The following is an 18,646-nucleotide window of genomic DNA, read 5'->3' as shown; positions in this document are numbered from 1 at the left end:
TGCCGACAGCTCGGAGCCTGGAGCCCGCTTCGGATTCTGTGTCTCCCTCTTTCTCTGCCCCTCCCCTGCTCGTGCTCTGTCTCTCTCTACCTCTCAGTAATAAATAAACGTTTAAAAAAAAAGTTAAAAAGTAAAATAAAACGACTTAAAAAAAAAAAGAATGAGGAGGACTTTAGCAGGTGAATTGGGGATGGGGCTTCAGAGGGAACAGTATATGCAAAGACACAGAGGCATACATTGTTCCAGAAAGTGTATTTGGATGGAACCGGAGGATAGAGCAGAACTGGGAGCTGTAGGAGATAAGGCCAGAAAAGTGGGGGGGGGGGGGGGGGGGGGAGGGGGGGGCGAGGCCTCCCACATGAGGCCGAGGGAGGGGCTGGAACCTGATCCTGGGGCAGGGTTGGCTCCAGGGCCCTTCTGGGGCTGTGGGGGGAAGGGGCGAGGAGCCAAGCAGTCAGGGTGGAGACGGAGGTGGCTGGAAGCCAGGGTTGCTAGTTATCAGAGCAAATCAGCCCTGCTTAGGACTCTGCCGGCCTTCACACCCAGCCCAGGGGAAGACCCCGCCTTTGAGGCATCGGTGGTCCCACAGAAGGGAGGGAAATCTCTCGAGGGACCACCCAAACTGGGCGGCAGGCAGAATTCCAGCAGCTGTGGGGACGCAGGGTGCCAGCCAGAGTGGCCACAACCTGGGCAGCTGAGGCCTTACCATCTAGGGAGGCAGGCACGAAGCAGACCCTTCCCGGGAGGGAGGGGGCTTCTCTAAGTTGGGGTGACCCAGTGAGGGCCCTGGGCAGAGCTGAGAAGGTAGGTCCTTGGAGGGGATGGGCAAGAAGGGGCCGCAGACTGGGAGGCTGTGAAGGAGGAGGTGAAACACGCTGAGAGACGCGGGCTCAGGAGGCATCGTGTCACATGCCACCCTCCCCTCCCCTCCCCCAGGAGGCCACCGGCATATTGCTGGCCCCCAGAGGGGGTGGACTGAGACTCCTCATCTCCCTCGCATCAGCTGCCTCAGTAGGAACCCAGAGTGTCTTGGGGGGTGGGGTGGGGGGTGGGGAGGAGTCCCAGGAGGATCACAGGTGCTGGGTATCCAACCGGGGCAGCTCGGGGGGCTGATCGGGAACCTTCTTTTCTGAAGGGTCTACATCCTTCTGGTCACCGGCCGGCGCTGGGACAGGAGCATCATCTGGAAATGGAGGGAGGAAATGGTGGCGGTAGACATCCCAGTGTCTTTCTCCCGCGGACACCGACTGGCTCCCGCCCCGTGTGCCCCAGGGCCCACCAGAGCACCTGTGTCCTGGCTGAACTTGAGCTGTCCCTCAGGGCCAGGGGCTGGGCCGTTTTGGCTTTGCTGCTGCTGTTTCCTTTGTTCCATTTGCAGAACGGCCTGCAAGGGGTGGGGGAGATCGCACAGGCTAGAGGGTAAGGCGGCAGCTTGCTAAGTGGTGAACCAGCCCCTTCTCTATGGGCATCTTTTTTTTTTTTTTTTTCTCTCACTGAGAGTTGAGCTTCATAACAGTTAAAAAGACCCAGTTCTCCCTCCTCGGGCAGGGCTCGGGTCAGACGCTGGGACAGGGAAGCCTTCCCTGAACCCTGGCTGAGTCTAACCTCCTCCTCTGTTCTTGACGTCTTCCTCCTCCCTTCCTGCTTACAGCCCCACTGCCCTTATCCAATATGGCAGCCACAGAGCTGTCAGGGATGGGGATGACGTCTGCCCTTACTCAAGATGGCGGTCACCACCTGAGGCTCTACCAGTGATCAACACGGGAGCTACAGGCCTTCCCAGCCTCTGAACACATACGGATAAAGGCCACCAGACTCAGAGGATGGGCCCAGCCTCCCTGGCCGGTCACCTGCTGCAGCTCTCTCTTCTGGGCCTCCAGGCGGCCCTGGGAGCGCCCTAGAGCCTCTGTCTCCTGGCTGAGGCGCTGAGCCTTGGCATTCAGCTCTGCCTCCCGGGCGGCCAGCTCCTCCTCAAAACGCCTTAGTTCCTCCTCTGTGTAGGCAGGGGTGCATCTCCACTGTCTGCCGGAGAGGGGACAGGGGCCATCAGCAGGGCCATGCCGGCCTTGGCCCACTCACGTTCGAGACGGCGCCACTAACAGGAGGTTTGGGCAAGGCTGGGAGGCCTGGGCCACGCGTGTGGATGGAGGAGACGGAGTGCAAGCCGGAGAGGGGGATAAAGACCCAGAGAAGTTGGGGGAACAGAGACCTAGAGTGGGGCACTGAGACAACCCAGAGGCAGAAGGAGGCAGAGACCCATGGTAGGCGAGCAGAGGCCCAGACAGTAAGAGGAGTGGCCAGAGAAGGGTCAGGGCCGGGGGCCAGAGGTATTCAGGACCCAGAGAGTTCCTCAGGTCCTCACCTCCCAGCCTTCCCCGGTGTCCCCGAATTCCTTCCTCTGGGTGGATGCGAGGAACTCCTCCAGGGTCACGAGGCGGTCCCGGTTGGTGTCCACCTACGGAACCAGGGTGACAGAGCTGGGCCTCCCTCCGGCCCTGCCCCCCTCCCGCCCCATCCATGGCCCCGGCCCCCTCCTCTCACGTTCTTCATCACGTGCTCCCTCATGCGAAGCCGCTCCTCCTCCATTTCCCTCATGTCGTCTTCTTCATTCTTTGGGTCATACACCTTCTCCAGCTGCAGGGTCAAGTGACAGGCAGGACATACTGAGGGGTCCAGGACAACCTCTTTCCTTGGCTACTCCACCTCCTCACGCACACAGACAGGCAACTTCAACTTCCAGCAGCCCTCGGGGCACCTGGCCACGCGCGGCAGCCTCTTTTTGCCGCGGGGGCTGCTGGGAGTTGTCGTTTCCCCTGAATTCGCCTCCAGGGGGACCCGAGGGGACTCAAGGCTGACTGGGCATCTTCTGCACCCATGGCTTCCAAGATGCTCACCTCCTTGGTGAAGAGGGCCTCCAGCTCCTGCTCATCCAGGACACCATCACTGTTGATATCTGAGGGGGGAGACAACAAAGTATCTTGGGGGGACTGCGTACAGGGTGGGTACAGGTGGGGCTAGAGAAGGAATTTGGGGCTGGTGTGGGCTCCGTGTTCAGAGGTCAGGTGTCCCTGGGTCCCCAACGACAGAGTGATATCCTTCCAGCTTCAGCACCCCATTGGCTCATTGCTTGGTCAGCCACTTCCCTACCAACCAGGGTCCCAGGAATGGAGTAAATGAATGTGGGCTTCACCAGGACTGTTCTCGGGCAGTTGTCACACAAGACAACTTGATCCCTAACGCCTGGTGATCTGGATCAACCCCCTTGCCCGGGATCCAGGGTGTCAGAGGCCTCTGCCTCCCAGAGAACCAGGCCAGAGGAACCCCTACCTGCCTCTCCGCGTGTACAGCTACAGGGCTCCCGGCTTCTCAGCCACGTGGGCCGTGTCCACTGTCTCCCCTCCTCTGCTAACTCAGATCAGCACCCACCCTGGTCCTTCAGAGATGGCCAAGAACCCTGACCTTGCAAATCCAGCGCTTAATTTTTTTAAAGATTTTATTTTTAAGCAATCTTTACACCCAACGTGGGGCTCAAGCTTAAACCCTGAGATCAAGAGTTGCACGCTCCACCGACTGAGCCAGCCAGGTGCCTCGCCAATGGTCAATTTTTAACTCACATTTTACTGGACTTTCTGCCCTTGGCCTCTAGAACATCAAACGCTTTTCTCCAGATGCCCCTCGTTCTCCTTCATTGGCTCCGTCCTCCTCCTGAATGCTACATATCGGTGCACCCCAGGGCTCAGTCCTGGGACCTCTTGTCTAACTAAGCTTCAAGTCCAAAGGAGGCTTCATGCCCAGCACGGAGTCCAATGCAGGGCTTGAACTCACGACTGAGATCAAGACCTGAGCTGAGATCAAGAGTCAGACGCTCAACCGACTGAGCCACCCAAGGCGCCCTGAATTTAAATCGATTAAGATAAAAATTTCAGTTTATCAGTCCCACTTGTTACATGTCAAGCATTCAGTAGCCACACGTAGCTGGTGGCTGCCATATTGGATGGGACGGGACATTCTCCATCGTTACAAAAATAGTTTGATTGGCCAGCGCTTCTTTAGATGGGTTCCTCCAATCCCTGGGCTTCCAGTGCCATCCACGAGCTGCTTCCACACCTGAATATCTGACTCCCAACTCTCATCTCCACGTGACTGTCCAATCGACATCTCCAATTTGACCTGAACGGACACGGTTCCCAACTTCCCCTGCCAAATATGCTTGCTCTTCCCCATCCATCCTTCCAGTTGCTAGGGCCAAATACCTTGGAGTCACCCTTGACTCTTTTGCTCACTCATACTCCTCATCCAGTCCATCTGTGAATCCCACCAGCTTGACCTTCCAGATAAATCCAGACTCCAACCATTCTTCCCTACTCCCCATGATGCAGCCACCAGCATCTCCAGCCTTCTCCTGGCTTTGGCCCTGACCCCGCCAGCTGGACTCTGTCAACCCTTAAGGCAGATGGTGTCAGTCCTCTGCTCAACACCCTTTTGCGGTGTCCAATCTCAGAGAGGATAAAATCCAGATTCCTTAACCCAGCTGGAAGGCTTGGAGCAAGCTGGCTGTTACCTTGGAGACCCACGTTCACTCTTCCCTGGGTGTCTGCTGTTCCCACCACCTAGAACACTCTCCCCCCCAAATGTCTGCAAGGCTCAACCTCAGTTCACTGAAGTCTAAGTTCAAACGTCAACTCTCTGGAGCTGCACCGCCCAAAGAGTAGCCACGGGGACACGTGAAATTTAAATGAATAACAATCACATACAATGAGAAATTCAGTTCCTCGGTCATTGCAACAGCTCGGTAGCCAGATGGGGCACTACACGCTCCAGGCCCTTTAATGGGCAGCTTATGTACAAATTCTAGAGTATCTCACACTCCCTGGTTTCTCAGATTCACTGGAATACGGCGTGATCTATTTGCCTGATCACCGGCTCTGTGAGAGGGGGGACCTTTGTTTTGTTCGCAGTAGTATCCATGGGGTCTCCGTGAAGCTGGGTCTTTAGAGGGAGCTTAGTAAACGTCTGCCGAATGAATCAGCCGTGCCCTGTTAAGCCCTGCTGACCGCCTGCAGCCTCTGGGACAGGGTCCTAGGCACATCTGAGGTGGCCTGGCAACCCCAAGCTATGTTTCTAGATGGGAAGAGAATGAAGGGGAAAGTGCCTTTAACCACCATGGGGAAGGAGCTTCCCAGGTCCCTGGAGGCCTGTTTAATTAGGGAACGGCCCACTGTTGGCAATAGGGCTCCTGGCGGGGACTGGGGCTTCTGGGCTGCTGTGGGAAGGGGGGACCCAGGCCTAGCCAAGCCTGAATTGCTTACTTGGTGGACATCAGCCGGTCCCGAGGACGGAGAAGTCTGGTGTATCCCAGAAAAGAGGCCTAGCTCTTCTATGGAAGATCCTAGCAATGGGGAGGGGTGCAGACTTCTAGACCAGCAGGAGAGATGGACTCAGGTCTCTTTGGCCTGCCTAAGCCCCAGTGTCGGAGCTCCCTCCTTAGTATTCAGGCCCCAGAAAGGCCAGAGGCTCAGGGTTCAGCCTGGGTCTTGGGGCTCCCTCCCCACCTTACCATGCAATATGAAGAAGGTCTTGGGGTTAAACCTGTTGGGGTCCAATCCATCCAGCTCCTCCCACACCTCCTTCAACTGGGCTTGGCTGCCCTGTGGAAGGGAGAGCCAGGGGCTCATGAGCAAGAAGTCTGGGTCCCCCCCATCCCTCAAATGTCATTTTCTTCAAGCAAGAAAGCCAAAAAAAAAAAAAACCACCCTAAAACTACAACACCCAGCAGCCCTGGAGTGACTGGGCATATTTTCAACGGGCTTTTGGCCTCGGGGCCTGCTGGGAGTTGTAGTTCTTTAGCTACTTGTTCATCTTATGGCGCTTGGAGAGTTGAACTCGGCTGTGGGGTGGGCACAAAAGGGGGTCCTTACAGGTACATTGACTTTGGGATGCTCTCGGTGCCGGCGCTGTTGCTCTTCCAGCTTCCTCTCTGCCTCCTTTCGCTGTTCCTCTCCCAGTGACTCCAGATAACGGCGTCTCTCATGTTCCTTGAGCATCTCGTAGCGTTTGAACTCTTCGTGATGGGCTGCATCATACTGGGCAAGGTCTCGGGTAGCCTGGGGAAAGGCAGACGGTCATTCTCATCTCACTGCCGTACACAGGCCCTAAATTTCAACCTCCAAATTCCAAGCCCTCAGCCTTAAACCTGGGCAAGGGCCGCCCCGACCTCCATCCAGTCCTGAGTTCCATGTCCTGAGCTCAGTTCTTGATCTCTATGACCCACTCTTGCCTTATAACATAGCCACCTCTATTTGTTCAAAAGAGATTAGGATGGTTACACAAGAATGATTGTTTTTTTAAGTTTATTAAGTAATCTCTACACCCAACACAGGGCTCAAACTCACGACCCCAAGATCAAGAGTCACACACTCTTCTGATTGAGACAGCCAGCACTCCTACACAAATAATAACTTTAACCCACCTCTTTCAAGTCCTCCACAATCTCAGATCTCGGAGGAACAGGGCACCTGGCTGGCTCCATAGGTGGAGCGCGTGACTCTTGACCTGGGGGTTGTGAGTTCAAGCCCCACATTGGGTATAGAGAGCACTTAAAAATAAAATAAAGAAAGGGGCGCCTGGGTAGCTCAGTCTTCGGCTCAGGTCATGATCTCACGGGTCATGGGTTCAAGCCCTGCATTGGGCTCTGTGCTGACGGCTCGGAGCCTGGAGCCTGCTTCGGATTCTGGGTCTCCCTCTCTCTCTCTGCCCTTCCCTCTCAAAAATAAATAGACATTAAAAAAGAAAAGAAAGATCTTGGAGAATAAGCATAAGGAACAACATACGAGGCAGACTATGGAGAGCAGCACAGCTAAATGGTAAAGAACCCTGGGTCTCCAATTGTTTGCCCAGGGTTCAAATCCAGGCTCTGGTGTGTGAACAAATTCCACTAGGCTGTGTGATCTTGGGGAAGTTACTTAGCCTCTCTGTGCCTGTTTCCTCCTCTGTAAGATGGAGATAGTGATACCACACTGGGTTGAATAGTATCCCCCCACCCCCCAAATTCATGTCTACCCCAGAATGTCGGAATGTGAACTTATTTGGAAATAGGACTTTGTAGATGTAATTAGTTACAATGAGGTCCTACCAGACGGGTGTCGGCTCTAAATCCAAATGATTGGTGTCTTTATAAGAGGGCACAGAGAAGATGCAGAGACACAGGGAGAATGCCATGTGACAATGGAGACAGAGGCTGGAATGATTTGTCTACAAGCTGAAGAGTGCTGGTAGCTTCCACAGCTGGAAGAGGCAAGGAATAGGTCTCCCCCTAGAGCCTTTAAAGAGAATAGCTCCGCCAAAACAAGGTTTTAGCTCAGGGATACTGATTTTGGACTTCTGACCTCCAGAACTGAGAGAGAATACATCTTTGTTGTTTTTTAATTTAAAAAAAATTTTAAGTCATCTCTACACCCACGTAGGACTCGAGAACTCACGACTCCCAGATCAAGAGTCGCATGTTCTAAAGGACTGAGCCAGCAGGTGCCCTACATTTCTGCTGCTTTAAGCCACAGAGTCTGTGGCAATTTGTTATGACAGCCACAGCAAACTAACACACCCGATAAGGTCCTTCCTGGCTTCTGATCTATACTATAGATGATAATTTCAAGTTGTTTCAGCTACTAAGTTTGCGGTAATTTATTCCTGGGCAGCGCAGGAAACTAACACAGCTGTTATGTGGGGGAACAGAGCACTGCAGGGTTCTCAACCCGGGGAGACTGGCCACAGGACACCACTGCAAAGGCTGAGGGCATTTTTGGATGCCACAACGGGGTAGGTCTATAGGTGCCTAGTAGGTAGAGACCAGGGATGCAGCCAAACATCATACAACGGGGGTGCCTAGGTGGCTCAGTCAGTTGAGGGTCCAAGTTTGGCTCAGGTCATGATCTCGCAGTTCATGGGTCTGAGCCCTGCATCGGGCTCAGTGCTGACAGCTCGGAGCCTGGAGCCTGCTTCAGATTCTGTGTCTCCCTCTCTCTCTGCCCCTCCCCTGCTTGCACTCTGTCCTCTCTCTCTCTCCTCTCTCTCTCTCTGTCTCAAAAATAAATATAAGCATTAAAAAAATTTTTTGTTAACATCATACAATGCACAAAGACTTCTCCCACAACAAAATTATCCAGCCCCAAATGTCAAGAGTGCTAGGTTGAAAAGTCTGGCTGGTGAACTTGGAAGGCAGAAGCAAGGAGCCCAGTGAGGAACTGGCGATGAGAAGTGATGGGAATTAAAACTAGGAGATGACTGGGGGCCTGGAGAAAATGGACAGTTTCTGGAATGTTCTAGAAATATGTGGCAAAAACATCCCTCAGGGACGGAGTCCAATGCTGCATGGACTCAAACGGCTGCTGCTATTATCTTCACGGCCACTAGATGGAGCTCCAGTAGGACCCAGAAAAAACAAGGCTCAGGCTAGGGAGGGTGGGGGCTTTGCGCTGGGGGTGTTGGAGCCTTGCAGAAGAAAGGCGAGGAGTGGAGAGGCAGGGCAGGTCTGGGCATCCCCTTCCACTCCCCAACCCCGTGGCCCTTGGCCTTCCTCATGAGGCTGGGGCTCGAGATCCCATTTCTCAGATAAGGTCTCTATTACTTCTGTGCCTGCTGTAGCAAATTATCATAAATTTGGAGCCTTAAAACAATACACATTTAGGGGTACCTGGCTGCTCCGCAGGTAAAGTGGAGGACTTTTGATTTCAAGGCTGTGAGTTCAAGCCCCACACTGGGTGTGGAGAAGAAGAAAGAAAAGGAAAAAAGAACAATAGGGGCACCTGGTGACTCAGTTGGGCGACTTGGCTGGGGTCACGACCCACATTTCTTGGGTTCGAGCCCCATGTCAGGCTCTGTGCTGACAGCTCGGAGCCTAGAGCCTGCTTTGGATTGTGTGTCTCCTTCACTCTCTGTCCCTCCCCTGTTCACGCTCTCTCTCTCTTTCAAAAATAAAGAAACATTACAAAAAAGAAAAAAAAAAAAAAGAAAAAGGATGTGTAGGGTGTGACGTCTTTGGTGCAGGGGGGCCATTGTTCTGCCTCCCACAAGGACACAGAGGAGACAGCCCCACGCCCCCACCCTCACGAGTCATAGGGGAAGGACGAGCCAAGGAGGGGATTTGAATCCGGGTCTGAATGGAGCCAAGCCCACCTGCCTGTATCTGTTTTCCCAGAGAGAATCTGGGGAGGCCTTTTGGGCACCACCCGGCCCTCTGCAGGCCACCGGCCTCACAGAACACCAGGCAGGGGTGAGCGGGCTCACGTCCCAGGCTCCCTTCCCTGCTCCCCTTCCACAAAGCCTCCTTCAGTCCTCTGCCTGTCGGCCCCTTCACGGCTACCGTCTGGATTAGCAGCTCTAGGTCCCGAGCCTCGAATGTGTGCTGATTCTGAGGGTCCAGGTGTTCAAACTGCTTCAGGAGGCTCAAGTGATCCAACTGTACATCTGGATGAGGGAGAGGTATTAAAAAAAACAAAACAACAACGACAAAAACTCAAAAAGAACACCTCACGGAACGTTCTGGCTTTAAAATCCCTACCCTTGGCTAGATGTGCTCTAAAGGAAGTCAGCTTAAAATAACAATAACCATAATAATAACTAACACGTATCGGGGCGCCTGGGCGGGCTCAGGCGGTTGGGCGTCCTGACCCTTGATTTCGGCTCAGGTCACGATCTCACGGTTCGTGAGTTCAAGCCCTGCATCAGGCTCTGCGCTGGACTGTGCTCTGCCTGCTTGAGATTCTCTCTCTTCCCTCGCTCTCTGCCCCTCCCATGCTTTCTCTCTTTCCTCTCTCTCAAAATAAACATAAAAAAAAAAAAAAAAAAAAAAAAAAAGGAGAGAGAGCCCGGAGAAACAATGTCCCGGCACAGGGAAATGCACGGAGCCAAGGTCCAGAGGGTGGCCGGGTTTGTGTTTGTTAAAACTAAAAAACACTGACATGAGAGGATAGGGGAGAGGGCGCCTGTGGAAGGGAGGGGCAGAGGAGCAGGGATGGCTGTGGGCTTGGTCCTACAAGCACTGGGGAGCCATGGTGGGTTCTAAGCAGAGGAGGGACAGGACTTGGGTTAGGTGCCGTGGTGGGCTGGGTAACGGCCCCCACGATGCCCACAGCCCTAATCCCAGAACCTGTGAGCACGTCACATGGCAAAAGGGACTTTGCAGCCGGGATTAAATCAAGGATCTGGGGATGGGGAGACCACCCCTAACTACCAGGGGACCCTATGGCATCATAAGGTCCCTATACGTGGGAGGCAGAGGCAGACCCGACCACAGGAGAAGACCGCGAGACTGAACACAAATGCGACACGGCTGGAGATAGAAGAGGAGGCCACCCGCCAAGGAAGGCCGCGGGAGCAGCTGGACAAAGCAAGGCAGCAGGCCCTCCCCTAGAGCCTCTGGAAGCAAGCGCGGCCCCTGCAGACGCCTCGATTTTCGCACCCGTGACACTGATTTTAGTCTGATCTCCAAACCCCCGTGTGTGTCGTTGAAGCCACTCGTTGTGCTAATCGGCTACGGTGGCACGGGAGACCAACACGGGTGTTAGCAGAACCCCACTGGCTGCCGTCGGGGAAACAGAACAAAAGCCAGCGCGGCGGCAGGGGGCCCGGGGAGGAGGCGACCACGGTGCTCCAGGCAGGCCCGAGGGGCGGCAACGGTCGTGAGAAGCGGGTCCGATTCTGGAGATGCCCCGAGCTGGTGAAGGGTTAGGGTTAGTAGTGCGAGGGACACAACAAGCCGCCAATTCATAGGCGGGATTTTTTTCCCATTAGTGACGAGGGACGTCTGGTTTCCTGGAGACTCTGAACTATACTAAGTAAAAACAGCACGACAGGGGCGCCTGGGTTGCTCAGTTGGTTAAATATCTGACTTCGACTCAGGCCATGATCGCACGGTTCATGAGTTTCAGCCCCCGGTTGGGCTCTGTGCCGACAGGGCCTGCTTGAGATTCTCTCTCTTTCCCTCCCTCTCCCTCTCTCTCTCTGCCTCTCAAAATAAAGAAATTAATTACATTAAGTAGCAAATAAAATACACAAATAAAACCGAAGGACGGAGAAGGCGTGGGTGCATAGTGTGGAGGAGGCTGTCGGGTCACCTTCGAGATCTGGGACTCGCCTGGTACCCAGCACACGGTAGGACTCAAGGCATGTTTGGAGGATGGATAAATGGAGGCAGACAGAAATGAAAACAAAGTTCAGTTGTCCCGTTGACCCTCAACGCCATCCACGCCATCCGCCAATGCCCGCCATCCCCATCCGTAACATGGGAGCCTCAGGGAGTGTCAGGAAACGAAAGGAGGGGCGTGGGTGAATCTCAGTAAAAGGGCCACGTTCTTACACTTAGCGACAGGCGGGAAGCTGTCCGAGCGGCACCAGAACACCACAAAGCTACGGGAAGTATAACACCACGGCCCGTCATGGCCAAAGCGGGCAACCCCCGAGGAGCCCATCAACCGAGTGAATGGAGAAACCCCAGTGTGGTCTGTGCACACCGTGGAATATTACTTGGCCCTAAAAAGGAACAAAGGGCCAATGCGTGCTACGTTTCGGCTGAACCTTGAAAAACATTGTTAAGTGAAAGAAGTCGGGCACAAAAGGTCACAGGTGGCATGATTCCATTTATATGAAATGTCCAGGAATAGGCGAGTCCAGAGAGACAGGAAGTAGGTTACTGGTTGCAGGGGCTGGGTGGGGGGTGATAGCTGAGGAGTTCGGGTTTCTTCTTGGGGGCGATTACAACGTCCCAAAATTGACTTGGGTGATGGTTGTATATACCTGTGGACTATACTAAAAGCCAATGAATTGTACCTATTAACTGGGTAAACTATACGACATATGAGTTATATTTCATAAAGCTATTAAAAGAAATAGTGTGGGGGGATGCCTGGGTGGCTGTTGGTTAAGCATCTGATTTCGGCTCAGGTCACGATCTCAGGGTTGTGAGTTCGAGCCCCACATCCGGTTCTGCGCTGACAGCTTAGAGCCTGGAGCCTGCTTCAGATTCTGTGTGTCCCTCTCTCTCTCTGCTCCACCCCTGCTTGTGCACTCTCTCTCTCTCAAAAATAAATAAATAAACATAAAAAAAAAAAAAAAAGGAAATTGGGTGGATCCTTGGAATCTAATAACTGCCTCTCTCCTCCAGGTACGTTGTTTTTTTCTTTCTTTTTTCCAACCAATCATTAGACTATAAAATATAGTCCTCAGATACAAATGCCTACAAATTAGAATCACGCAGCTGGGGAGATAGAGAATAACAGAGCAAGGGAAAAATACAGTGCACCCCTTTGAAACTTCCTGACTTTGATCACTGCGTTGTGGTTACGCAGGACCATGTGGCCGTTCAGAGGAAAATCACACTGAAAAAGGGGGGAGAAAGAGATACGGTCTGCAAGGAACTAGCGAATGTCGCTGAAAGGCAAATAGGGACAAAAGCTATAACTGGAGGATCCAGGTCAAGGGTATTCAGGGACTTTGCGCACTATGCTTGCAACTTTTTTCTGGAAGTTTGAAGTTACACAAAATTTGAATGACCATGGTTGTTTAAAATAAAAATTTTAAAAACCCCAAAAGACTGAAAACAAAAAACCAAAAAACCCGGGTGGCTCAGTCGGTTGAGTGTCCGACTTCCCCTCAGGTCATGATCGCGCATGCATGGGTTTGAGCCCCGCATCGACAGCTCAGAGCAGAGCCTGCTTCGGATTCTGTGTCTCCCTCTCTCTCTGCCCATCCCCTGCTCATGCACTGGCCTCCTCTCAGTCTCTCCAAAAACAAAACATTAAAAAAAAAAAAAAAAAAAAATTAAAAAACAAAAAACTAAATAAACCCGCCAAGCAGTTATGTAGCGGTAGAATGTTCTAGAAAGAAAACTCGATCCCTCTTCTACGTGTATTTGGGGGCAGGGAGGCCATCCACCCTACCTGCCCTGCTTACTGGCTCCTGCTCAGCGTCCATCTTGGCCTTGAGGAGCATCCGCAGCCGGGACACCTCTTGCCGCTTCAGCTCGTCCAGCTTGTGCGGACATGATGGCTGACAAAGTCCAGCTCCCGGCTCAGCTTTCCACCTCTGCCCGAATAGGGACGAGACACTGGTCAGGCTGGGAGCCTGGGAGGGGGCACACTGGGCGGCCTCATCCTTTCTCTGCCCTCTCTGGAACCTTCTACCAGCTTTGGATGCCTGGAAAGCTTATAGACCCATACCTGCCCCCAGAGCCTCCGACATAAAATCCCAACCCCTCAGCTTGGCATTTGAGGCCATGCCCACCTCCGTAGCCCCATCTCCCGTCATCCATCAAATCGCACTTGCTTCCGGCAAACACTAACGGGGCATCGGCGCCTACACTCAAGGCTCCTTCCCACCTCTTGGCCTTTGCACACGCTGGTTGGTCCCTCTGCCTAGGACTCTCCTCTGCCACCACTTTTCAAGTCTAAGCAGATCCTCACTGCTCTTCACAATTCAAAGGGCGGGGGGGGCGCCTGGGTGGCTCAGTCGGTGAAGCGTCTGACTTCAGCTCAGGTTATGAGAACTCATGACTCGTGAGTCGAGCCCCCCGTCGGGCTCTGTGCTGACAGCTCAGGGCCTGGAGCCTGCTTCGGATTCTGTGTCGCCCTCTCTCTCTGCCCCTCTCCCACGCACGCTGTCCTCTGTCTCTCTCAAATAAATAAACAAACTTAAAAAACAAACAATACAAAAACCCTCAAAGCAGGAAGGCACCTCCCTTGGAACGAACCCCCCCCACTAACTCCCTGCCCCCCTCCAAACACCACCCCGTAATAGGGGTGCCTTCCCTGAGCCCCCTCGACTGTCACTGCAGATTATGTCTGTTTCCCAGAGTCGACACCACTACCTCTTCCCTCACGGCCCCCAAGCCTTCCCCAGTGCCCCACAGGACAGAATCCCTGTCTCAATAAAATCTCCAATTTATTGAGAGAGACAGAAGGCAACTGGGGGAGGGGCAGAGAGGGAGGGAGCCCCAGAGATCCCACGCAGGCTCCGAGCTGTGTCAGGCACAAGCCTCGACGCGGGGCTTCGGACCCCCACAGATCGTGAGATCGTGACTTGAGCTGACGTCGGACGCTTTCACCGACTGAGCCCCCGGGGCGTCACCGACTACTTCATTTGTACACACAGTTCCCACTGTCTGAAATGCCACCGCCCCACCCCCTCACCGCACTCTACACCACAGACCTTCCCACTGAGGACTTTATACCTCACTTGGGGGCATCCATTTTCTAGAAACCCCTTCTCACTTGTCAAGGCTGGCCTTGGCCCTCCCTGAGGCCTCCCAGCACCCTCTCGATCTGTCATTGCTCAGCTCGCTTTCTCAGCACTCGAGACTCACACGGTCTCTCCAGCCCGCCTGGGGCGTGGCCCTCGAGAGGCAGCAGTGACAGTCATATTAACCTCAGCCAGTGAAGCATCTACTAGGGGTCAAGCCCTGTGCTGGACTCCCTGAGTCTGTCCCCTAATCCTCCCTACAACCTCATTTTACCAGCTGGGTAAACTGAGGCCCGGGTGGAGACGCCACTTGTTCCCCAGGGCCCTCACACAGCGACTGGTACCAGATCATGTCTCCCCACATCCTTTTCCTGCTCTGGACTCAACACTGGAGCGGAGAGGCGCCTGGGTGGCTCAGTCGGTCACGCATCCGACTCCTTGGCGTCGGCTCAGGTCACGATCTCACGGTTTCGTGAATTCGCGCCCACGTTCGACTCTGCGCGGACCCCACGGAGCCTGCCTGGGATTCCGTTCTCCCTCTCTCTCTCTGCCCCTCCCAGCTCGTGCACTCTCTGACTCTCTTAAAATAAATAACTTAAAAAAAAAAATGCGGATTACCTCAGTTCCTCGGGAGGCCTACGCGAGCTAGAGGTTGGTGCTAGCTAGTGCCCCCAACATGTCCAGGGTTTGAATCTTCCCGAGCAGAACGCACGACACTGAACATTCCGGGGAACCAGCACTCACACGGCAGGTCCGAGGACCGCTACCCCGCATGCCTCAGCCCTTTGTGCGTCTTACCCTTGCATGATCCTAACCCGAGCCCTGTCATGCAGGTTCTAGTTCTAACCCTCGGTTTTACAGATGGGGAAACCGAGGCACCGCGAGGGGCGGTCACACAGCGTGTAACGGAGCCTGCGCCCTCTGCATCTATGCTCAACCACACGTTCTGTGGCCCCTTGAGAGAATCCAGTCCGTTCCTGGACTCGGTCCTCCGAGCGTGCACCCTTCCTCCTCTTCCCCGCCCAACCTGGCTCGCGCCCAGCCGCACCTTGATATCCTCGGCGCTGGCAGCCTGCAGCTTCTCGCGGAAATGCCCATCTGTCTCCAGCACATTGATGACTTCCTGGAGATACCGATGGTAGTAGAGGCCTGTGTCCTAAGGCAACAAGGACGAACATAGCAGCCCAGCCTTCACCCTTCTCCGGCTCCTCCCTGCAGGTAGGACCCAGGCCCCGCTCCCCCGGGCACCTGCTGAAGGACCCAGAGACCCCCTGCTTGGAGCAAGGGGCAGGCCTGCGCCGTGGCACAGAGGCTCTGGGGCCAGCCGACCCCAGTTCCAATCCCCATCTGCTCTGTAACCCCAGGCAAACGGCCCGATCTTCGGGGCCACGGCTCTCCCTCTCTCCCCAGGCCTGCAGTGGAGACGAAGTGAAAATCACGTGGGTAGATACCCAGCCCCAACACCGAGCACGGAGTGGGTGCTTAGAGTGGACACACCAGTATTTGTTCGCAAGTGAATATACACTCATTCATCATTCATCAAGCGCTCACCGAGCCCCTACCGCGTGCCAGCACTGGTACAGGGGATATAACTGAACAACTGAACAAGACAGACAAAAACGCTAGGCTCCTGGACCCAGACTGCCCAGTGTAGATGGCCAGCACGCTCTTCTCCCTGGGCCTCACTCTTCCGTTTTAAAATAGGCAATAAGGGGCACCTGGGTGGCTCAGTCGGTTAAGCTTCTGTCTTTGGCTCAGGTCATGATCTCGTGGTTTGTGAATCTGAGCCTGGCATGGGGCTCTCTGATGCGAGCACAGAGCCTGCTTCAGATCCTCTGTCCCCCCCTCTCTCTGCCTCTCTCCCGCTTGCGTGCTCTCGCTCTCTCAAAATAAATAAACATTAAAAAAAATTAGGCGGGGTGACTGGGTGGCTCAGTTGGTTAAGCATCCGGTTTTTGATTTCGGCTCAGGTCATGATCCCACAGTTTGTGGGATCGATCCCAGGTTGGGCTCTGTGCTAACACCACGGAGCCTGCTTGGGATTCTCTCTCTCTGCCCCTCCCTCCCCCATCTCAAAATAAATGAATAAACATTTTTTTTTTAATGTTTATTTATTTTTGAGACAGAGAGAGACAGAGCATGAAGAGGGGAGGGTCAGAGAGAGAGGGAGACACAGAATCTGAAGCAGGCTCCAGGCTCTGAGCTGTCAGCACAGAGCCGACGCGGGGCTCGAACTCACGGACTGTGAGATCATGACCTGAGCCGAAGTCAGACGCTTAACCGACTGAGCCACCCAGGCGCCCCAAATAAACATTTTTTAAAAATAGGCAATAAATTGGGGCATCTGAGTGACTCAGTTGGTTGAGCCCCCTGACACTTGATTTCGGCTCAGGTCATGATCTCACCGTTTGCAAGATCAAGCCCCACACCAGGCTTTCTGCTGTCAGCACAGAGCCCATTTCAGATCCTCTCCCCCCCACCACCACTCCCCTACTCACACGTATGCTCTCTCTCTCTCTCTCTTAAAAATAAATAAACATTGGGGGCCTGGGTGGCTCACTCGGTTTAAGCCTCTGACTTCGGCTCAGGTCATGGTGTTGCCGTTCACGGGTTTGAGCCCCACATCTGGCTCTGTGCTGACAGCTCAGAGCCTGGAGCCTGCTTGGGATTCTGTCTCCCTCTCTCTCTGCCCCTCCCCTACTAGCGCTCTGTCTCTCTCTCAAAAATAAATAAACATTAAGAATAATAAATAAAATGAACCGAGGCTCTGAATAATCTACCCCCAGGCTCGCTCTGCTCGGGTCACACTGGCCACCTCCATGCCCTTCTACTTGCTCTGCTCTCCCCACCACACAGCCTTTGCTCAGGCTGTTTCCCTCTGCCTGGAATGTTGTTCCCTGCACTTCAGATTTCAGCTCGTGACCCTTCCTCCTTGACTATCACACTGATGTCCATTCTCAGGGAGGCCCAATGTCTTCCTGGTCTGTGATGGCCCAGGGCTTGTGTTAGCACTGTGTCTGGCCCACAGGAGGTGCTCAAGAAACGTGTGCAATGAATGAAAGGAAAGGGAAGTCAAAGGTGCCCTTCTGGGCCTGCAAAGATTTCACCAAGCAGAGGCCTAACTCACAAGGTCTGGACTGCCACACAGGAGCACGGGATGATATGTTCCAGAGACAGTAACGTGCTCTTTACTGATAGGTGCTATGTGAGGATTCAGGCCACAAATCAGGGCACTGGCCTTGAGGATCTTTAAAGTTCCAAATTCCCTAAGAGAGAAGGTTTCCTAGCATTTGATAAACACATGTTGGAATTAACACATGGGCGGTTTACCCGTCCCTTCCCAGGAGCTCCATGAACTGAGAACACCTCAGTGGGCTAACATCACCTGCCCCAGGTGCTACTGGGAAATGTAGTTCTTTTTTCCCTCCATTCTGCTTGAGAGCAGGGGGCTTAAAACAACAGAGGTTTAGGTAGTTAGGTAGGGGGTAATGCAGATTTGCCACTTAAAATCTGACCCTGATTTCCCACACCTCAGGGCCAGGGACTTAGAATATGCAGTCCCCCCCCCCCCAAGTTTTTCACCACGTCAAAGCCCAGGCGACTGCAAGAATGTCAGGCAAACTTCAAGCTGCGTCCCTGGGGGAAGTATCCACCCAGGGGCGACGGGGATCCGCGGGAATTGTAGTACCACTTGCAAACACCTGGCTGGAGAGGAGGGCAGGGCCACTCACGGGGCTCTCGGTCGCAGGGCTCTCCTGCTGGGGCGTCCCCCGCTCCAGGGGCACCGCCAGAACAGCGCGCAGCAGCAGCAGCCGGTAGCAGAAGGACTGCGCGGGGCCCGGAGGAAGGCATGACGACGTGGCCTGTGGGGGGCAGAGGGGTGGATGTCTGTCCCAAGTCGCCTACTCCCCTGGACCCAGGAGTCTGGGCCCCCAGCATCCCCCCCACACCCCCGCCATCTAAGAGTCAAGACTCAAAGCGTCTCGTTTCCCGAGACACAGGATTCCGAACCTCCAGTTCCTCCTTCCTTAGACCCAGGAGTCCTGGCTCCCAGCACCCAGCCTCTTCGCTCAGACTCAGGAATCCGGGATCTCAGTCCCCTTCGCCAGAACCGAAGGTTCAGAACCACCCCCCCCCCCCCCCCCCCCCCCCCCCGGAGCCTCCTCTTCTGCCAGGATCTACAAATACTGGTGCCCAGCCCATCCTTCCCGAAACCCAGTTTTCCAGCCCTTTGGGCCCCTTCCTACCGCTCCTCCCAGGACCCCATCTGGGACGCCCCAGCCCCTCACCTTTCCCTCACCGCAGAGGGCGTTTTCCCGGGCTCGGACCTCCGGTGCGTTCGGGTGATTTCCCCCCTAGACCACGCCCACTTTCCCGCAGAGGACCCGCCCTCGGCGGCCTGATTGGTCCGCGCTGG

The 18,646-nt window shown here is 54.4% G+C and overlaps 1 protein-coding gene across 1 annotated transcript; it reads right to left on the bottom strand.

Moving 5' to 3' along the window:
- Nucleotides 1-233: 233 nt before the first annotated feature.
- Nucleotides 234-18,081, bottom strand: NUCB1 (nucleobindin 1). Its single transcript, XM_030298023.1, is given in 17 exon segments — nt 234-1,183; nt 1,288-1,384; nt 1,851-2,009; nt 2,011-2,022; nt 2,363-2,455; nt 2,542-2,634; nt 2,895-2,953; nt 5,558-5,648; nt 5,919-6,104; nt 9,359-9,462; nt 12,062; nt 12,946-13,028; nt 13,031-13,075; nt 14,807; nt 15,278-15,385; nt 17,961-18,042; nt 18,044-18,081. Coding segments are annotated over 17 exon segments (1,365 nt in total). The 3' UTR covers nt 234-1,070.
- Between the last annotated feature and the right edge of the window lie 565 nt (nt 18,082-18,646).

This window comes from Lynx canadensis, chromosome E2, assembly GCF_007474595.2.
Source record: "Lynx canadensis isolate LIC74 chromosome E2, mLynCan4.pri.v2, whole genome shotgun sequence".
In the NCBI taxonomy this organism is placed as follows: Eukaryota; Metazoa; Chordata; class Mammalia; order Carnivora; family Felidae; genus Lynx; species Lynx canadensis.
This window is presented reverse-complemented; position numbering and strand designations above follow the sequence as displayed.